The sequence below is a fragment of the Salvelinus namaycush genome, chromosome 28 (genome assembly GCF_016432855.1).
Source record: "Salvelinus namaycush isolate Seneca chromosome 28, SaNama_1.0, whole genome shotgun sequence".
Classification (NCBI taxonomy): domain Eukaryota; kingdom Metazoa; phylum Chordata; class Actinopteri; order Salmoniformes; family Salmonidae; genus Salvelinus; species Salvelinus namaycush.
The window spans coordinates 33,654,980-33,676,658 of record NC_052334.1 but is presented as its reverse complement, the minus strand read 5'-3'; the positions used below and the strand labels follow the sequence as shown (position 1 = coordinate 33,676,658).

Sequence of the window (21,679 nt, the reverse complement as noted above, 5' to 3'; positions counted from 1 at the left end):
TGGAGAGTTCACACTGCACAAACAAAATTAAGCGAACCGCACTGAGTTCCCAAAAATTGTCTGAAAGGGACCAAGTGTGAAAACACACTCAGAATGTGTCAATGAAGCATTTTGAAATTGGCAATGGTGACTAAACAGGGTAGCAGTAATAAACATGTGGCCCATCAGGACGAAGACAATACAAATGTCATTTTTTTAAACAGAAAAGGGCAACTTTTCACAATGACATAATGCCATATGCACCGCACTGAGAGCTGGTCATCGATGAATCAAACATTCAAATCCAGCTCTTTTAGTTTGACTCACAATCATGTCTGCAGCAGGAGATAATACCAATACAGATCCAACGTGCACAAGAGACTGAGAACTATGCAGCCTTTATATGAATCTGAGCATACAGCACAGAGCCAGTGAGTAACACAATTTCAGTGCTGTCAACAGAACAGTCTTTATATGCTCTTGGACTCTCAAAACAGCTAATTTGGAATATATTGTTACTGAATCAGTCAAATGTCTCTTGGTTCCTCAGAGTGAGGTCTCCAGGCAGCAGGACCCCCGGCGGACATAATACCGCCGCACCTCTGTGGTGGAGTCACCACTACCGCAGCCCTCGGGTCGGTGCACAATGAGGACGGGGAAGAAGCGTGCGTCCCGGTAGCTGGGTGGGCTCTCGTTGAGAGCCAGCTGGCTGGAGTAGGAACGGCAACACTGCTCATCCACGCAGCAGCGGTCAGTCAGTGTGCTGCTGCGGCTCCTCCACAGGCCTACGGTGCGCCGAGAGCCGTACATCCGGCACAGTGAGAAGTGTGAGGTGTCCAGGGAGAGGCGGGAGTGAAAGGCCTGATGGGAGAAGATGGAGGAACAGCTGGAGCTGGTGGTGGCCCGCCTCTGTCCAACCTCGCCCTGAAGCTGGCAGCAGTGCTCACAGTCCTGCACCAGCGTGCTATAGCTCTGGGCTGGGTGGCTGTCTAGCAGGAAGCAGTTAGAGGACCTGGTGTCATCAGCTGTACCAGAGTCCGAAGCCCTCAGGTTCATCAGCATGGCTTCTGAGTAGCTGGGGATCAACTGGTGGTTGGAGCGGATGTGCCACTCCAGCTCAGTGCTGTCCACGGTATCTACCCGAGGGAGACCACTCCTGATGGGAACCTCCTCCTCTGTTGGAGAGGGGCTGCTGTGGCTGTACTCCAGCCCAAAGAGCTTCTCAACATGGTAGTGCACAAAGGCTGTACGGTACTCTATAAGCACCCTCAGGGGCCAGGACAGCATGAGCAGAGCAGTGAACCAGAACGCCACCTGAGAAGTATACCAGGGCAACCGGTCAGGGTCCACGTAGGCTATCAGGTGCTCTTTAAAGTCCACGTTTTTCAGTTGCATCCCTTCCCGAGCCTCCATGTAGTCATCCAAACCCTCAATCTCTGAGAAGAACCTGGCACGTTGGTTGAGGTAATTATTTTCTGGTCCGGCCCCAGCGAAACTGAAGCACTTGGTGAAACGAAGTCTTGTCGCCGGATGGCTCTCCAGTCCACGTAGATCCCGTGAGACGTCCCGCATACCACAGCGACTGTAGTCAAACTCTCCCTCCCTCACGTGTGTGTTGACCCGCTCATGGTAGACCTGGGTGGTTGTGTAGGCATCCCCGTTCCGGTAGCGGGTCACCTGTCTGGTCCTCCGAACAAAATGGTAACTTATGGCCTTCCACCAAACACACGGACGAGCCTGTCGCATCCGCAATACCCGCTCATATACGCTATCCACATCAGCCTTACACTGTAGCTCACTGCAAGCCTGGCAGTGCCAACACTCTACCAGGTAGACGACATAGAGCATGAACAGGAAGGCCAGAGGGATGTACACGTAGCCGTCAGAGCAGGGGCTGTCATGGTAAATCATAGAGCGGCCTCCCAGGCCAACCCCTCTGAGTGAGGAAATGGAGGCTGTCAGGGAGGTGACGGATGAGTCGAAGCTGAGCTTTGTGACTCGGGTGAGCTGGCACCAAGCCACAGTGCCAAGGCAGCTGTACATGAGTAGGGAGAGGAGAAGGCAGCGCCAGTGGGACTCTCGACACATACAGGCACTCAGTGACTGCTTCACAGGCCGCTGCTGCAGGGAAAGAGAGAGGAGTGAAAAGGGAGAGAGCGAGAGAAAAGCTTACATACAATACTCTAACTTTAAAAATATATTTGTGGATGACAAATGGCTGCATTTAAATAGCTTTTAGCAGAGTTATTAAAATGAGAACAGTGTTTTGAAGAACTTTCAGAATTCCCTAGGGAATCTCTAATAAAAGTACAACAATTTCTTTATGTTGCCTCTTTCTTGCGATGCGATGCCATGTCTGATCAGTTCTTCTATATTTCTGTGTTTAAGGAGAGCTGGATCCCAATGTAGGCTATTTGATTTACCTATACAGGTTGAAAGGTTTTCAACGGGTCAGAAAGCAACAGTGTCACATGAATAATAGATCTACTGTACCATATGAAAGAGAATGGTAAAACATGATGAAAAGTGAGTACACACCAATGAGCCTAAAAAAATGCAGTGCTCCAATATTGCTGTCGGCAAAATGCTAATTAATATAGCAGAGCTGTAACGTGCTGAGCTTTTTGAAACTGCAAGTACAGTAAATGAGGTTGAAGCGATACCATGTACAGTAGTTTGCTTGAATTTCATTTAAGGCTACTTTGCGCAATAGAAACAGCCAGTGGTGGAAAAAGTACCCAATTGTCATACTTGAGTAAAAGTATAGATACCTTAATAGAAAGTTACTCAAGTAAAAGTGGAAGTCACCCAGTAAAATGCTACTTGAGTAAAAGTCAAAAAGTATTTGGTTCTAAATATACTTAAGTATCAAAAGTATAAATCATTTCAAATGACTCATTCTTGTTTTTAAAATGTACGGACAGCCAGGGGCACACCAACACTCAGACATAATTTACAAAAGATGCATTTGTGTTTAGTAAATCCGCCAGATCAGAGGCAGTGGGGATGACCAGGGATGTTCTCTTGATAAGTGTGTGAATAGGACAATTTTCCTATCCTGTTAAGCATTCAAAATGTAACGAGCACTTTTGGATGTCATGGAAAATGTAGGGAGTAAAAAGTAGATTATTTTCTTTAGGAATGTAGTGAAGTAAAAGTAAAAGTTGCCCAAAATATTAATAGTAAATTAAAGTACATATACCCCCAAAAACTACTTAAGTAGTACTTTAAATATTTTTTACTTAAGTACCTTACACCACTGGAAACAACTGCAAATAACGTTAGGTACAACTCTAACATTCCACCCAAATCCTTCCTCACCACTATGTTACTGCTAACCTTTCAACCATCTTTGCATGGGTTATAGTAAGTAGGCATGCACCATTTCCAACAGGGCATGCATATCCTCAGTCCCCCAGTGACCTCTGCTGCTAAAATGAACATTGACTTTCTATACTTAACTTGACCACAACAGAATCAAACACACAGGTAATTGGATTACACATTCTTCGTACCCTATACAGTATATCTGCTAAGTGTCAAGTGAAGAGCTCATTGCAGCTACCCCAGTCTGTCCTGGCATCTTCAAAATTGCTCACATTTGCAATTCTGACTGCCAATGAAATGTATCCTCTTCAGCAGAGGCATTGTCCCAGAGGTGCTCTATTTATTTCCAGTACAATAAGTATAGTGTCCCAGACCTAAGTCAACTGGACATAAAACATTTAGGCAGGGTAAACGTACATACTGTATTTGAAGAATAAATGTTTTGACTGTTTCACCATGTTTTCAGCTAATTCAGGTGTTTTCAGGTGTATAACAGCCATTCACCCATGAAGATCAACTGACCACATAGAGGAAGTGTCATGGTCTTTTCACCAATAAGAATTACTGTTGCTTCATGCGAGAAACATTGAATTAACTGATATGTGATAAAGGGAGAGTTCAGTCAGCAATGCTGAGGCTGACAGAAAGGGCTGACTCAGACGGGACATGTAACCAGGCATCGACACAAGTCAAAAGTCAAAAATACCATTGACTTTGGAGCATCCTCATATAGGGCAACACAGCATCATGGGTCAGGACCTCTGGGGAAAAAAACAGCAAATCTCACAATAAAAAATGTATCACCAAAAAAAACAGTCATTTCATGCTCTCTCCTAGAAGTTATATTTCACGGTAGGCTGCACACATCCAATTCCCCAGATGGAATTTGTGTAATTATAGCCTGACAGACAGGAGGTACAACTCCAGCATTCAGAGTACACATCATTAACTACAGGTTACAAAATCCAGCGTCTCAGAATTACTGTATTGTGCCTTGCATATCCATGCCATTACTAGGCTCTGTCTTCTAGGACATGTATTTCTTAGGAAGATTAAGTTGTTTTCTGTCTTATACATAATAATGTACTTTGAATGCAGAATTATAGTATATTCATGTAGATATAATGGTAGGGGTGGACATCATACAGGCCATATCTTGCTCTTGGCTATTGCACTTCCATCCAATCTGAGAAACTATTAAATGAAATAGTATTTTGCTGGTAAATCAATTGTGATGCCATTATTAGACTCCAGAGAACAGAGGATTTCGTGGTACAGAAATTGTACTCAGTACAGTTTCTTGCATCTGATGAATAGGTTGGAGTGGGGTTTCATCTATCTCATCTCAACTTAAGTTATTCCAAGCAAAGGATTTTGAGGTACATTGATCTAAATATTTTGTCATTTAGAAAAGTTATATACAGAAACATCTCAAGGATGATCAATGGAAACAGGATGGCACTGAGATCAATTTAGAGTCCCATAGCAAAGGGTATGAATACTTATGTAAATAAGGTATCTGTTTTTTATTTTTAATACATTTGCAACAATTTATAAAAACCTGTTTTCACTTTGTCATTATGGGGTATTGTGTGTAGATTGCTGAGGAATTTGGTTTATTTGTTTAATTTTCGAATAAAGCTGTAACGTAACAAAAAGTTGTTTAACACTTTTTTTGGTTACTACATGATTCCATATGTGTTATTTCATAGTGTTGATGTCTTCACTATTATTCTACAATGTAGAAAATAGTGAAAATAAAGAAAAACTCTGGAATGAGTAGGTGTGTCCAAACTTTTGACTGGTACTGTATATAAATAATCTAATGAAGTTAGAGCTACAAACTTCGTTATACAGTGCATTCGGAAATCATTCATACCGCTTCACTTTTTCCATTTTGTTACGTTACAGACTTTTTCTAAAATGGATTAAATGTAATGTTTTACATATCAATCTACACTCAACACCCCATAATGACAAAGCAAAAACAGCTTTTTAGAATTTTTTGCAAATGTATAAAAAAACAAAACCTTATTTACATAAGTATTCAGACCCTTTGCTATGAGTCTCTAAATTGAGCCTAGGTGCATCCTGTTTCCATTGATCATCCTTGAGATGTTTCTATAACTTAATTGGAGTCCACCTGTGGTAAATTCAATTGATTGGACATGACTTGGAAAGGCACACACCTGTCAATATAAGGTTCCACAGTTGACAGTGCATGTCAGAGCAAAAACCAAGCCTTGAGGTCGAAGGAATTGTCCGCAGAGCTCCGAGACAGGATTGTGTCGAGGCACAGATCTGGGGAAGGGTACCAAAATAATTCTGCAACATTGAAGGTCCCCAAGAACACAGTGGCCTCCATCATTCTTAAATGGAAGAAGTTTGGAACCACCAAGACTCTTCCTCGAGTTGGCCACTCGGCCAAACTGAGATATCAGGGGAGAAAGGCCTTGGTCACCTCCCTGACCAAGAACCTGATGCTCACTCTGACAGAGCTCCAGAGTTTCTCTGTGGAAATGGGAGAACCTTCCAGAAGGACAACCATCTCTGCAGAACTCCACCAATCAGGCCTTTATGGTAGAGTGGCCAGACGTAAGCCACTCCTCAGTAAAAGGCACATGACAACCCGCTTGGAGTTTGCCAAAAGGCACCTAAAGGACTCTCAGAACATGAGAAACAAGATTCTCTGGTCTGATGAAACCAAGATTGAACTCTTTGGCCTCAATGCCAAGCATCACGTCTGGAGGAAACCTGGCACCATCTCTACGGTTAAGCATGGTAATGACATCATCATGCTGTGGGGATGTTTTTCAGTGGCACGAACTGGGAGACTAGTCCGGATCGAGGGAAAAATGAGGAAAGAGGAGGAAAGTACTGAGAGATCCTTGATGAACACCTGCTCCAGAGCGCTAGAGACCACAGACTGGGGGGGGGTGAAGTTTCCCCATCCAACAGGACAACGACTCTAAGCACACAGCCAGGACAATGCAGGAATGGCTGTGGGACAAGTCTCTGAATGTCCTGAGTGGCCCAGCCAGAGCCCGGACATAAACCTGATCGAACATCTCTGGAGAGACCTGAAAATAGATGTGCAGCGACACTCCCCATCCAACCTGACAGAGTTTGAGAGGATCTGCAGAGAAGAATGGGAGAAAATCTGCAAATACAGGTGTGCAAAGCTTGTAGCGTCATACCGAAGAAGACTCGAGGCTGTAATCACTGCCAAAGGTGCTTCAACAAAGTACTGCGTAATGGGTCTGAATATGTATGTAGAAGTGATATTTAAGTTTTAAATTTTTAATACATTTGCAAAAAAATCGAAAAACCTGTTTTTGCTTTGTCATGGTATTGTGTGTAGATTGAGGGAAAAAAATATTTAATCAATTTTAGAATAAGGCTGTAACGTAACAAAATGTGGATAAATTCAAGGGGTATAAATACTTTCTGAATACACTATACCAGTAGGGGAACTTGAATACAAATAATCCACTTGGTTAGAGAGAAAAATTGTAATTGGTTTTTAATAGACTAGTACAATTTTAAGTGGGTATGTTTGCCTCCCCAGTTTTGCCCCCCCCCTCCCCCATTTTGTTCCATTATTGATTGAAATAATATACCTAGCTTTTAAGAATCAATTACTAAAACACTCCCACATAAAAAACATATAAATGGATTTGAACACATTCATCTTCAGGGGCCATTTTCCCCATAGAGAGGGGTTGCCCGATATGGGGGGAAACGCCCCCAAAAATTCTGCACACTTTTTTCCCTTAAAAATGTGTTTGCCTAAGGATAGTCATATCTAAATCTGATCAAACTTCTGTCAGAAATAGACATTTCCCACCCAAGTTACTCATAAATAGCAACGATCAATATGATATAGGTCCACAGGTAGGGCCTATTGATTGTGTGCCTTTTCTTATAAGGCTGCGGGCTGCACTTGTTTGCACCAATGAAAAAGTTGCCTTTCCACCAAATATATACAGTAGGCTAGAAGGCTATCTATCATATACTTTTAATTCATAAAAAATACATCATTATGCGCATTCTCAGGATGATGCTGTCATTACTGTTATGTAATCTACGTTCAACCGCGTATCCTAGCGCTCACCTCCTCCAGTACATCAATGCTGGCCGGTGCATCCTCTCCATCATTGGGGGTGTTGGGCGCTGTGTCTTCCGCAGTGGTATCCGTTTCCAAATCGGGAGAGAACATGCTGCTGTCTGGACATGGCAGAATCAAGTCAAAGCTTCCTGTAGGCTACCCCTTTCTTTTCTGGTCCCCAACAGAGCTTCAGATCATCTGGTCTGGAGCCAAGGCGAATGGGGATCCCGCTTTTAGGAGCTCCAATCTCTTGAACCCGGGGGGCGGGGACGATTTGACCGCAGAGGCTTGCCGATACATTCAGGAGCAGATAAAAAAAAGATAAATGAAACACCGAAATGCCGCAGGTTGAAGCGCATGCATGCGCAATAAACAGATATCTAAAATGAATGTCAAAATAGTTGACTGTAGGCTACCTTGCACAGAGAAAGTGATGTCATTCGCTTTTTACAAGCATCATTTTTTCAACAGCTTCCAACGATGTGCATGTTCAGCATCAGCATCTGTTTCCCAATTAAATAAGAAGACGAGACTGTTCAATCACCACATTACTTTACATGAAGCAGGCAAGGCTTGGAGCAATTATAGGCACCAGTGTCGACTGCAACCAGAAAGCCTCGTTCAAAAAAGTGTGATTTTTTCTAAATCCTGCACCCATAGAAAATAAATGTATGACTTCTAATGTAGCCTACGTTGTGACCTAACAAACTGATTCATCATCATATCCATGAAAGTAGCCTATTCCTAGTATTTATAAAACCTTAGCCTGCTACAGGTACACAACTATCCACATCCGCTGTTATCATATTAATAGTTTTTTAAATGTTATTTCCCCCAAAAATGTATACCTAACCCAAGTTAGACCACAGCCTGTCGTTTCCAATGTGAGCTAATGACTGGGCAGGACAAGCAAGGATGCTAGATACTGTAACGACCCTGGGTTTATAAGCGCGGAAATCGACTCTGCCGCTTGAGCATGCTTTTGCGGCACAGTCGATAGCGCGCCGGACCTCGGGCTAGGAGGTCGAGGGTTCGAGACCTGCTCCCTGCCTGTTTCATTACACTGGTGTCAGAAGTGATCGGACCTCGCATCCACGACAGTGCGTGTGCTTGGCCGGTGAGCGCGTTCCTGTAAGACGTAAAGTCGCAAGCTAGCGCGAGGACGCGCTCTTTGAAAGGAGGGAGTAGTGTAACGACCCTGGGTTTATAAGCGCGGAAATCGACTCTGCCGCTTGAGCATGCTTTTGCGGCACAGTCGATAGCGCGCCGGACCTCGGGCTAGGAGGTCGAGGGTTCGAGACCTGCTCCCTGCCTGTTTCATTACATTGGTGTCGGAAGTGATCGGACCTCGCATCCACGACAGTGCGTGTGCTTGGCCGGTGAGCGCGTTCCTGTAAGACGTAAAGTCGCAAGCTAGCGCGAGGACGCGCTCTTTGAAAGGAGGGAGTAGTGTAACGACCCTGGGTTTATAAGCGCGGAAATCGACTCTGCCGCTTGAGCATGCTTTTGCGGCACAGTCGATAGCGCGCCGGACCTCGGGCTAGGAGGTCGAGGGTTCGAGACCTGCTCCCTGCCTGTTTCATTACAATACTACTGCACTGTCAGGGCTAGGGACACAAGCATTTCGCTACACCCGCAATACCATCTGCGAAATATGTGTATGTGACCAATAAAATGTGATTTGATTTTGATTTGAAGGAGGTGGGCAGAGACAAGCATGAGATAGCGTGATCCTATTGGCGCGTTCTAATATATATTTGCATATTTCCGTTAGGGAACGCCAACTTTCAAGTGCGCATGTGCAACAACTCAATTCGCCACTGAATGCCTTCTAAAGAACGCAATTTTTAAAAACGTTGACAAAGGGAAAAGTTTACAAAACTTAGTCCACTCTTCGTAACAACTGTTTGTTTTGGAAACAGAACTGTATTGAGATCAAATGTTTCTTCGATGAGAAGATTGGTAGAATGTCGGCCAAAATCCATATTCTCCCACTGTCGACCACTGGGCTTCCTCTCATCACCATATTTGGTAGTGAGTAGAAACGTCAACCGATGCTTCATATTTATACATCCAGTGAAAATTTGTCTCATTGTTCTAGCTGTGTTATTACTCTATTCTAATGCATTCATGGTGGAATTTCTAATAACTTTTATTTTGAAGTCGGATTTGTGGGCGTCACACTTTCACAGGAAGTAACCGCCCCCTTGTTAGTGGATGTTTTTGAGTTTTGCACTCACGTTGTGTACATTTTTCTGTGAATTATAACCCAGAGGATTTCTTACTGAAGGTGAATTCAACAAATACATTGAAATACATTTAGTTTTTAAATGTTTGGCATTGCAACGGTCCCATATAATAAAGCAGGAAATGCTCCGGCTGTAGCTAGCCAGCAAGCTAACGCCAACTAGCTACTTTGGCTAGCTAGCTGAGCACTTTGCGATCATGAACATGTCATGATAACTATTAGCTAGGTTTTCAAGGCACGATCTCTGTTTATTAGCTGCTGGATCCTTGCCTGTAAATTACAATGTTCGTGAACAGCTAGCTAAGATAGTTAACATTCAAATTGCAGGAGAGGTGTTGACATGATATGGTGTACCATTAGGTGAGAGACGATGAGAATGTGATTGGTTGAAAGCTTAGTTAAAATGTTATTTTCTGATGTGGTAATAGTATAATATCACAGCCCTGTACCTAAACAAAGTAATACATAGCCATACACCGTATTGTGTGATACCCACTATGTTTACAGATCCTTTATCTGTAAGGTGATGATACGGCGTCCCAAGCCCACTGACTCGGAGGCTGACCTCCTACAAGAGCAGGAGAGGTTTCTTGCCTCGGGGACCCCATCCACTGTCAATGTGGTCCGACGGCCAGACAAGAGATCAGGAGACTCCAAGGGGGCTCAAGGAGATCAGAGAGATGTGGTCACAATCCAAGGTTCATAGGCTGTGTTTACACAGGCAGCCCATTGCTGAACTTTTTTCCACTAATTGGTCTTTTGACCAATCACATAAGATATTTTTACATCAGATCTTTTTCAGAGTTGGTCTGATTGGTACATTTTTTAAAATCAGAATTGGGCTGTCTCTGTAAACGCAGCCATAGTAACAGTCTGTCATACGCCTTTTTGTAAGATAGTTGATTGTGTGTAGCGGGCAGCCCAAACACAACTTTAGGTTTTCTGATTGTTAATAATATGATGCTGTGCATCTCTTTCTTCAGATCTTCCAGATGAGCTCCCCACTCTGACTCCTGCACCTCCCAAAAAGTCTCGCCTCAAAGTCGATCGTGTTCGTTTCGAGGATGAGGACCCAGAGGAGAGGTTGGACAGACATGACACGCACATCAGTGCTGTTCTCTCTAAGATCATTGTGAGTGATACTCTTGCCATCTATCTCCTGCTCAGCAGAGCCACACACAGTTCTGTTTGTGTCTCAACAACAACTCCTACACTTTCGCTTCTCTTCCCTTAGGAAAGGGACACTAGTACTACACCAGTGTCCTTACCAGCATTCACAAGCCTTGCTTTTCCTAAAGTATTACACCGGCCTGAGATGGAGAGCATGGTAGGAGCTCAATTGCTCAGTTTTGTTATGAGGATCAATCAGTTACTACAGAATTTACTTCATACTAAATGTGGTACAATTAATCCAGAATGGTGCTTCATAAATTATGGATAAACACACAAACTATTCCTCTAAACTATGTTATGTTTCACTAGGTTCCAGCTGCTGGTGAAAAGAGGAGCATTTTTGCCCGACAGATTGCAGCACAGAGAATAAAAGAGGGAAATACCCCTTTATACTTTGCACCAGCATCCAGGGGTCAAACATCTGGACCCAAGGTGCTGAACCTCTCTCCAGAGTCCACCATGGAGATGGATCAACCTCCCTCTAGACTTGACAGTAAGTACCAGAGTTCCAGTAATTAATTTCATAAAGTTGAAAAGAATCTATTCCTGGCAGACAATAATTCATACTTTGATGTCTACTCTGAAGGCCCAACTTGGCTTACACTGAATGGGATGTCCTGTTTGTTTTTGTACTGTCCCACTTGCCAGCCAATACTAAACTGTTCAGTTGGGAAAACTTGCTCATGTCTCTCTTTTTCTTCCAGGATTCAGTGCAATGGCAGGCCCCAGGCTGGTGTCTGGCCAGGGACTTGGTGGGTCAGACAGTACAGTAGAAATGCTGAAGATCCAACAGGAGAACCAGGCCAAACTACAGGCCATGTCTAAGGGCGAAATCCTGGAGGAGCAGAAAAGGCTGCTGGGTCAGCTAGGTAGGCACATGTTGCTATTTGAGGATTGTGTGCTGTGTTTGGTAAGGCTATGATGTGAGCCTTTTAAACCTTCAATCATATTGTGTACCTCTCAGATCCCAGACTTGTTGACTTTGTAAGGTCTCGTAAGGCACAGGGAGCCCTAGCCTCTGCCCCACAGCCTTCCAACTCCCAGGATGAGAGACGCAGGGAACAGCGTCTACAAGAAACCGTCATGATGCCAGATCAGAATCCTCGGGAGGTAGAGATGGAGAGAGAGGAAGATGAGGACGAACCGACCCCCCAACCGCCAATGAAAGGTAGAAGAAATTTTACAAATGTGCTGTAACTCCATTACGAATTAGCGAGAGAGCCTGCCTCTGCACTGTCAGTCCTAGCACACCTGGATGTCTGCCAACTGTTTCCCCTCTCCTTTAAACTAATTGCACAAGTCATTTCGTATTGCAGAAAAAAGACGCCTTGGAGCTCTGTGACTAGAATACCAGGGCTGAACACTGATTTAAATCTGCCTGATTAGAAGGAAGCCGGCCAAATTCAGATTCACTTTGTGTAGTGGAGATCGTGGGGGAAAGCCCAAGACATACTGTATGAACATAGAGGAAGAATGATTGTCCGTTTCTGGACCACAGTGCGTGCCTACAGTATTTTGGATTGTTTTCAGACAGCAATGCCAGCATTACAAGCTTTTATTATCCATTACACTGATAGGAGAGAAATGTACTACTGAGGTGCTAGAGTAACTCCAGATGCATTCGAGTTACCCCAAAACATGGTTTCCATTCAGATCTAGATCATTTTGGATATTTAGCCCATGAAGTGCTTTACAAATAGTGCTAAATATCGTACTAATGATGCATTACCACCATGTATCTCTCCAGAGGAGGACCTGCCAGTCAAGCCTCAGAAGGAGTGGGTGCACATGGACAAGCTGGAGCCAGAGAAGCTGGAATGGATCAGGGACCTGCCTGCCCCCAGACGGAAAGGAACCAAGCAGGTACTAACTACTGTTTACACGGAACACGTTTGTCAAGAGATGCGAGGAGCTTGTGTGTTTGTCTCATCTAGTGACTATCACTGTGTCTCTGTGCTGACAGGCCATGCAGGCTCGCTTTGACTTTGCCGGAACCTTGATCCCGCCTACAGAGGACCTGCCCACCCACCTTGGTCTTCACCACCACGGAGAGGAGCCTGAGGTCAGCATAGTGCACGAACACACATCTCCTGGAAGTTTTTCCAGAGAATATGCCTGTTGATGTCTTCTCTCTGTCTCCCTCAGCTGGCTGGTTACTCCCTGCAGGAGCTCTTCCTTCTCTCTCGTAGTCAGGTGATCCAGCAGCGGAGCCTGGCACTCAACACTCTGGCCCACATCCTCACCAAGGTACTGCCTGTCAATCAGTTCGATCACATCAAAAGACAGTTGAATCTGCTTTAACATTGGAGATCGGTGTTCCTGTAGGCGCGGGCTGGCGAGTTTGCAGCCGCTCTCAGGGGCAGTGTGGTGTCCACTCTGCTGGATGCTGGCCTTCTCTTCCTGCTGCGCTTCTCACTGGACGATAATGTGGAGGGAGTGATGTCCGCCGCCGTGCACGCACTCCGAGCCCTCCTGGTGTCCTCAGACGACGAGGTAAGAGACCTTGCATACAGTGCACTTTGTTTCATCACCACTAGAGGGTACCATGGTAAAAAAAAATGGATCTTTGTCCCTGTCTTGTTTCAGGATTGTCTGGACAGCACTCTCTCATGGTTCCGTGGGCTGGCCTCTTTTCCTCTACTGCCCACTGCTCAGGAAGAGGAGGATGAGGAAGACGAGGGGCTGCCTGAGGTCATGAGAGAGACGGCTCAAGAGAAGGAAGAGAAGAAGACTGATCATGACGTGGCCAGGAATGATGTCGTTAAGGTGACTAGAGAGCAGACTGATTAATCATCCCAACACTCCGTTATCTTTCCACTATCGCTCGCTCTGTGATTCTGCACCTCAATGTCTTTGCACCCTGTGGAGTAGTGCTAGGGATAAATGCATTGTGTAAAGCTATCGGCTGTGTTGTTTCTCTGTCTCAGGGTTTACTGAGGATGAAGCTGCTTCCTAGGCTCCGCTACATCCTCGAGGTGATCCGCCCGTCACCCAGGGTGGTCCAGGACGTGCTGGGAGTCCTGATCCGAATCGCCAGACACTCCTCCTCTGCAGCCACTCAGGTAACATCAACTACACTGCCCACAATTCCCTCTGGCATATCTCTGCCGCTCTCTGGTTTTATTAGCTATAAGCCTCTTGACATGAGTTAACATTTGTAGTATGACTACTATCTGGACTGTCACTGCAGGTCTTGGACTGCCCTCGTCTGATGGAGACTGTTATGTCAGAGTTCTTGCCCTGCTCCTGGACAGTGCCCGCCTCACCCACGCCCCAGTCTGCATACGGACTGCCCGTGGCCAATGCCATGAAGCTGCTACGCGTCCTGGCCACCACTGGCAGGCACGCCTGTGCCAGGCTGGTAAGTTTGGAGAGAGTTTTCAAACCCAACTGCCAGCTTACCTCATGTAGTAATGCTACACTTAGCTTTCTTCTGTTGGGTAACTTCAATGTGATGGAGTGATGCATAAGTGTTTTATGATCTTGATGTGATATATGATCTTGTCTAATAGACTAGTAGAATGAAGTCACCCTGACTGTGTTCCCCAGCTGAACTCTCTCGGTGCGCGGGAGCGTCTGTCTCGTGTGCTTGCCCCAGAGCCCAGCGAGCTGCTGCTGGAGCCAGAGGAGGCCTTGAGGGTCAGCACTGAGGCCTACCGGCTGTGGGCCGTTGCAGCCAGCTACGGACAGGCCTGTAACCTGTACACGTGAGTCACTGGTCTTCAAACCCCCAAACAATCACCTACACTGAGTGTACAAAACATTAGGAACACCTTCCTAATATTGAGTTGCACGCGCTCAGAACAACCTCAATTCGTCAGGGCGTCGAAAGCGTTCCACGGGGATTCTGGCCCATGTTGACTCCAATGCTTCCCACAGTTGTGTGAAGTTGGGCTGGTTGTCCTTTTGAGTGGTGGACCATTCTTGATACACACAGGAAACTGTTGGAACGTTAAAAAAACAGCAGCGTTGCAGTTCTTGACACACACAAACCGGTGCGCCTGGCAACTACTACCATACCCTGTTCAAAGGCACTTAAACATTTTGCCTTGCCAATTCACCCTCTGAATGGCACACATACACAATCCATGTCTCAAGGCTTAAACATCTTTCTTTGACCTGTCTCCTCCCCTTCATCTACACTAATGGAAGTGGATTTAACAAGTGACATCGATAAAGGATCATAGCTTTCACCTGGTCATGTCATGGAAAGAGCAAGGGTTCCTAATGTTTTGTACATTCAGTGTATATCTCTAGGCTCCTGGGGGATGGTGGGGCCGTAATAAGCCATCTGGACACGCTGTGTTAAAAAAATATTATTCCTCCTAATTTCATGTTCAAAGGTATTGCTTAATACCACAGACGACCTAGATCAGATGGGTATAATTGCTTGGTGTTAGATTATACATGGCAGGAAAAGCTGCGTCAAAAACAAGTCTGTCCCTCAGGGTGAATAGTACAGCAGAACATTTTCTTCCCACTACCATTACCAGGGACCTGTACCCCATCCTGGTGAGAGTGTTGCAGTCTGCCCACCGGCCCTGGCGCCCCTCAGACCCCCTGTTGCCCCTGGAGCTCCACAGGCTCCAGGCCCTCCTCACTCTGCTCACACACGTCACACACACCGCTGGCTGCCATCAGGAGCTGCAGGCTGGCCTGGTCAGGTAACACACACTCTGGATCTCTACTACTTCTAACTATGTTCACTTCTACAGCTTTGACGTGTTTCATGTGACTCCATCATGTGCTGCTTTGTATTGATAGCCATTGGATTCAACAGTGCCAAACCTCTACTTTCACTACAGTTCCCAGGGGGCCGAGTGTCCTCCCCCACCTCCGGTGACGTGGGGTCATGTGACAGGTCTGCAGCCCACAGTGCTGGGGCTGCTGAAGGGCTGTGTGAGAACCCTGGGGGAGCCAGTCCAGAGGGAGAGCACCCTGAGACTGGTGCCGGCCTACCTTGTCTACATGGGGGCCTTCTACTCCCAGCTCTCCATCCAGGTGACTGTATAAAAACTATAGCAGTACTCAACAAGGGAATTAAAAGATCAGACCAGAATTGTTTCTAAATAGTTCTAACTGCCTGTTCTCGTCGTCCTTCATCAGTACAGATTGGAAATAGGCTTCCACTACAGTGCTGTGATAAAATATTTGCCCCCTTTTCGGATGTTCTGTTTTCAGATCTTCAACCAAAACCTAATATTAAAGGGAACCTGGGTGAACAAATAACACAATTTCATACTTATTTCATTTATTTACTAAACAAAGTTATGCAATACCCAATTCCCCTTGTGAGAAAGTAATTGTCCCCTTACACTCAATAACCGGTTGTCCCACCTTGAGCTGCAATTACTGCAACCAAACGCTTCCTGTAGTTGTCTATCAGTCTCTCACATCGCTGTGGAGGAATGTTGTCCATCTCTTCCATGCAGAACTGCTTTAACTTGGAAACATTTGTGGGCTTTCAAGCATGAACTGCTCGTTTCAGGTCCTGCCACATATCAATCGGATTTAGGTCTGGACTTTGACTAGGCCATTCAAAAACGTGAAATGTCTTGCTTTTCAGCCATTCTGATATAGACATGCTTGTTTGTTTAAGATGATCGTCTTGCTGCATGACCCAGCTGTGCTTCAGCACGCGGATGGATGGCCTGACATTCCCCTTTTAAAATTCTCTGATACCGAACAGAAAGGTGCTTCCAGGTGCTTTTTGGCAAACTTAAGTCTACTTTTTGGACGACGTGGGCCCCCGTTGTCTGTCGAAAACCAAACACTGCATTCCACAGTAAGAACCTCATACCAGCGGTCAAAAATACTTTGCTGCCTCAGGACTTGGACGACTTTTCATCATTAAAGAAACGGCTGTGTATCGGGGAATGTCAGGCCATCCATCCATGAGCTGAAGCGAAGCTGGGTCATGCGGCAAGACAATGATCCAAAACACACAAGCAAGTCTACAGCAAAAATAGAGAAAATCATTGGCCAGCTCATTGCTTTTACTCATCGTCTCTAATCTGGTGTGCCAACCCTTTCAGAGCTCGTTCAATCCAGTGGAGTGTCTGCAGGAGCTGGAGATGCTGACCTCAGAGGTTCTTCTCCCTCTGCTGTCCCATGAGGCTGTTCACAGCCTGATTAACAACCTCAAGTGAGTCCCATCTACTTAGAAGCATAGAGCTACATCTGTGGTGATTTACTCCTTTACTGCAGAGCTTAATGGAGGGGATGTTGCTCTTTCTGTGTGGTTGGGCCTTCTCTGTCTAGCCCCTGATCCAGTGCTGTAGGATGATACTCTGGGAGTGTGTTGTCTCTCTGTTGTGATCTATCTGTGTTGTGTTCCCAGGTGTAGTTCGGCAGTGTGTAACCCTCAGTCCTGCTGCCCTGGCCCTGAGACCATCCCCAGTCTGCCTGGTCTGCACTGCGCCGGGTGGACGTCTGCTGGGGGTCTGCCTGGACCCAACTCCCCCTTCCCCCTCATTACCTCCCTGTGCTACCTCCTGGACACCCTCACCAGCATCCACAGAGGCCTGGTCCGCAAAGTACGTCCTTATGAAGCTGTAGTTACTCTCTAAATGTGACTTTTATCTGTCCGGTGTAAACCACAAGCTTTTAGTGTTGTTCTGCGTGGAACGGAATGAATATCTGCCGCCATCTAGTGGTTGATTCCGAGATGTGTAACAAACAATTCACATTCATGTCTTTGTCTTCTTACCTTACAGTGGGCTAGTGGGCCCAGGACTAATCTCTCTCCTATGTTCTCTCTCTCTCTCTGTTCAGTTCAGCTCCCTCCTTCTCTTTGAGGCTGTGCTAGGATACCTGCGTGGCTGTGGCCAAGCCAAGCCCACCCTGTCTCACTGGGTCCTGCGTCATGAACACCACCTGCTCTACCTGCTGCTGAGGCTGGCCTGTAGACTGGTAGTGTATAGAGCCCAACTTCCATCACTCAGTCTTAGGCTAGTCTGGGTACCAGTCTGTTTAGCTATCATTCCACTCCTTTCCACTCCTGCCATGCTAAACATCACCTTTGGCATTTGACCCGGAGTACAAGGAGTGGAATGTTAGCCAAACAGACTGGTGCCCATCTAGTCATTCAGGGTCATGCGGTTTGTCATCGCCCAGTAGGCTCATCTTGTGTTGTCATTGAGTCACTTTGTATCTCAGACCAGTGATTCTGTTAAGAGGTGCATATGTACATGTTTATGCGTCTGATGTCTCCGCTTGTTGTCCCTTGACAAGTTCCTCCGTTAAATATTTCACATACAGATAGTTTGCCATGATCATCTTTGTGTGATTTGGACATTTTGGATGAGTTACCGTTTTGTACTCAATGCTTGCAGGTTCCAACTGACCCAGAGGTGGCCAAGCATGCTGCCCTGTTTCACCACGTGTCTCTGGTAATGCTTCCCTGGCTATTACCTGGCAGTGAATACCTGGCCCATGAACTCATGGCCACCATGGTCTTCAACAAAGACTTCATACCGTGAGTCTTTTAGTGATACTGTCTCCATTACTCAGTAGGTCATAGGTTCGAAGCCATTAGACTAGAGGTAGAAGTCTTCCCAGAGGCAATGAAGCTTTTTTTTAAATAATTCCTTTTTTCAAACAATATCACATTTCATACAGACATGATATAAGACAAGGTAATGAGGTTTTCTCATTTCCTTTTTGGCAAGTTCTGTTGAAAGCGAATGCTCTCACGAGTGTTGTCTATGGAATTAGGAAGGTTCCCCGGGGCAAATGTACATACATGGTGGCCTCTCCTCACAGCAGCATTGCCAACCCAAAAGGAGCTCTCCTCCAATTAAGTTTCATAAAGCAGAACTTAAACTCTGGAATTCCAATGTAGTGAAATATTTGTTGTGTTGAGGTGCAGGGCCAGAAGATACATTGTTGTTGAAAGAGGAGATGTACTTCAGCCAGGGTGGTTTGCGGTGCATTAACGTATGCCCAAATGTGAAATGTTGGCACAACACAGGGGGGAAAAAATGGTTGATTCATTGCAAATGTATGTAGTTTATGGCAGTGGTGGGCTGCCCGTGGGCATTGTGTACCCTATGCAGTAGAGTGGTTTATGTTTACACAGCATCTGTTCTGCTAAGCACACCATTTTTTTTATTCTTTACACAAATTCTGACGTTCTGTTTTGTTTTTACATTTCCATTGTCTGGATCTAATTTGTTTCAGGAATAAATGTGAAGCAGGTTTTCAAAAGGTCACGACTAAGGGCTTTGATCTCAAGTCCACATGAAGTGCACTGTTTTTTTCCCCTCAGGATGGGACTTTGGGTTCAAACAGTGTTTGAGCCCAGCTCAAGTATATGATAGAAAATAAATATACCTAATAAATAAATATAGCTACTATTGAACCCTGGTCTGCTATGCAGATGGACTATTTAGAACACATGGTAATCTCTTTTGTGTTTTGTCGGTGTTGTTGAGTGAGAGGACTATGACTATAAATCCTTTCCAACGGGATATTAAGCTATGTCATGCTAAGCCATCTCGCATTATATCGAGGTTGCACCAAATAGTAGCCTCCGGAGCTATCTCCTGACCTTTTCACTTTAAGTTAGATCACTGCTCTATAGCTGGTATTCCTCTGATGCCACTGCCAACCTGCCTCATTAGTCTTCTTGTAAAGGCCCTATTGTATTTGAACTCAGTGCTGTATAGCTCAACTATTCCATTTTCCCTGTCTTCCAGAGAGGGTCAGATTGGAGGGCCCGAGGCTGCAGAGATGTCTGAGCTGCGGCTCCAGGAGTGCTCCGCCCCTCCCCTCCAGACCCTGGGTCCTCTGCTGAGGGAAGCCTGTGTCCAGCTGCCCTCTGTCCGGGGCTGCTACCTCTCCCACCTGGCCCACATGGAGCCCTCTGTCCTCTCCTCCAGGGACTTCCACTTGGGCAGAACGCCCTGGCTCAACACCCAGCTCCTCCCAGAACTTTCTGGACCCTCCCTCCCCTCCGATTGGCCCTTCCTGCCACTCGTCAGCCTGTACGAGCAGGCGGGTGCACCGGACGGAGGGGGCCTGCAGGTGGAGTCGCTCCCTGCGGGGGCAGTGCAGTCGGTCACACACTGCCTGCAGTGGCTGCTGCTGCTGGAGGTCTGGAGGGAGGATGCCCTCAGGGTGGTGCTGCCTGTAGCCAAACTGGCCCGTCTGGCTTGTATCTTCCTGTGCTCCAGTGATCTTTTCATGGAGAGGCCTGTCCAGAGGCTGACCTGGGCTCTCTTCAGGCTGCTCACCAGGCCATCTCAGCTGGAGGCTCTGGACCTCAACTCCCCTCCTACAGGCCTGGCCTCCTTCAATGACCTCTATTCTGCCCTGGTGGGACAGTTTGAGGCGGTGTCATTCGGGGACCCCCTGTTTGGCTGCGTCATCCTCCTGCCTCTGCAGAGGCGCTTCAGTGTCACCATGAGGCTGACTCTGTTTGGGGAGCACGTGGGCCTGCTGCGCTCCCTAGGGGTAACACTGGAACAGGTGAGAGGGAGGCTGGTTAACACACTGGATTGAATGTTGCGGTAGAGAGCACAGGGTACATTATTGTGTAGACAGCCAGTAGATGGAGGTCTTGGGGCTCTTGTCACTTGCTGCAACGTTGTGCCATTTGACAATGTGTCGAAAACATGTGACATAAAGAGAGGCTAAATGAGCCGCTCTCTCTGTGTTCCTCCTAGCTGGCCGTCCCTATGGAGAGGTTTACGTCACCCCCGGAGGACTCTCTCCCTCTGCTGCGCCTCTACTTCCGGGCGCTGGTGACAGGGACACTGAGGCTGTGCTGGTGTCCTGTGCTCTACGTGGTGGCTCTGTCCCACCTTAACACCTTCATCTTCTCCCAGGACGCAGCGTCACAGGTACAGAGCACGTCACAGGCCCAGGCTGTGGGTCAGTGTTGTTGAGCGACACGGATGACAACTGGGTGGCATTGCAGTTCATAGAAAGGTCTCACTGCTCTTCGGGGTTATGCAATTTCAGGGTGATTTGGAATGGATCTGTACTTTGAATAGGAACACTTTTGTAGTCTTCTTTTGTGCGCCCCCTCTGAAAGGCTTTTGTCTCCCCCTCTCCAGCAGGTGGAAACAGCCCGTCGCAGCCTCCTGAGGAAGACTCACTACCTGACTGATGAGGTACACACTCACTCACCTTCCCCCGGGGTCTTCCATCTCTCCACTGCTCCGTACTCCTTCCCCACAGCCTTCTTATCATCCTGCCATTCCTCCTCTCCCCTAACATCTGTCCTATCCTATCTAGGTGTTGAGGAGCCACCTGCTGCTGTTTAGGCTGCCCCAGAAAGACGCTGAGCTGGGCTTCAACACTTACGACCAGCTGCCTCCCATCCGGCAACGCAGGCTGGAGAGTGTTCTGGGGACCCAGGGGATGAGCGATAGCAAGGGGGAATGAGGACAGAGAGGAAGGGGGGACAGATCGTGGCTCTCATTTGGAGCGCCGTGGTCATGCCAAGGGTACCAGGTCCAAGAGGGCTTTACTGGAAACAGTGCATAAGGATAAAGAGAATGCTGTAAAGGTGCCTGGAATTGATTGTCAAAACTGCGACTGTATTTTGAATAAAGATGCTTTTGTATGTATATGTAACTTCAGCACTGTTAGAAGTTAATTTGTATTTTATTACATTTAAGTCATTTAGCAGACGCTCTTATCCAGAGCGACTTACAGGCGCAATTTGAGTTAAGAGCTTTGGTCAAGGGCACATCGGCAGATTTTTCACCTAGTTGCCTCGGGGATTTGAACCAGTGGCCCCACCGCTCTCAACCACTAGGCTACCTGCGGCATAGCTTTGGGACACAACATCGGGAGTCTGTGTATTGGTTGGACTCCCTGAGTTGTGAATCGTT

At 46.4% G+C, this 21,679-nt stretch overlaps 2 protein-coding genes across 4 annotated transcripts; one reads left to right on the top strand and one right to left on the bottom strand.

The window, feature by feature from the left end:
• Window positions 1–525: 525 nt before the first annotated feature.
• Window positions 526–7,525, bottom strand: LOC120023333 (transmembrane protein 151B). The gene is made up of 2 exons (XM_038967348.1): window positions 7,421–7,525; window positions 526–2,100 (listed from the first exon to the last, which is right to left on the bottom strand). Exons 1-2 carry the CDS (start codon window positions 7,523–7,525, stop codon window positions 526–528), a joined length of 1,680 nt encoding a protein of 559 aa, XP_038823276.1.
• A 2,088-nt stretch (window positions 7,526–9,613) lies between these two features.
• rpap1 (RNA polymerase II associated protein 1) lies at window positions 9,614–21,419 on the top strand. Of its 3 annotated transcripts, none has more exons than XM_038967630.1 (25): window positions 9,614–9,704; window positions 10,186–10,360; window positions 10,646–10,794; window positions 10,897–10,989; window positions 11,145–11,328; window positions 11,540–11,704; window positions 11,800–12,003; window positions 12,583–12,698; window positions 12,799–12,897; window positions 12,981–13,082; window positions 13,161–13,328; window positions 13,422–13,601; window positions 13,763–13,897; window positions 14,026–14,196; window positions 14,385–14,542; window positions 15,329–15,499; window positions 15,641–15,836; window positions 16,871–16,980; window positions 17,176–17,371; window positions 17,610–17,747; window positions 18,170–18,312; window positions 19,535–20,306; window positions 20,504–20,680; window positions 20,897–20,953; window positions 21,078–21,419. In XM_038967630.1, the coding sequence occupies exons 2-25, from the start codon at window positions 10,189–10,191 to the stop codon at window positions 21,225–21,227; spliced, it is 4,206 nt and encodes a 1,401-aa protein (XP_038823558.1). In that variant the 5' UTR covers window positions 9,614–9,704; window positions 10,186–10,188; the 3' UTR covers window positions 21,228–21,419. The 3 variants fall into 3 exon arrangements, with proteins under 3 accessions (XP_038823558.1, XP_038823557.1, XP_038823559.1); XM_038967629.1 differs by having other exon boundaries at window positions 10,170–10,360; XM_038967631.1 differs by lacking the exon at window positions 10,897–10,989 and having other exon boundaries at window positions 10,170–10,360.
• The last annotated feature ends 260 nt before the right edge of the window (window positions 21,420–21,679 follow it).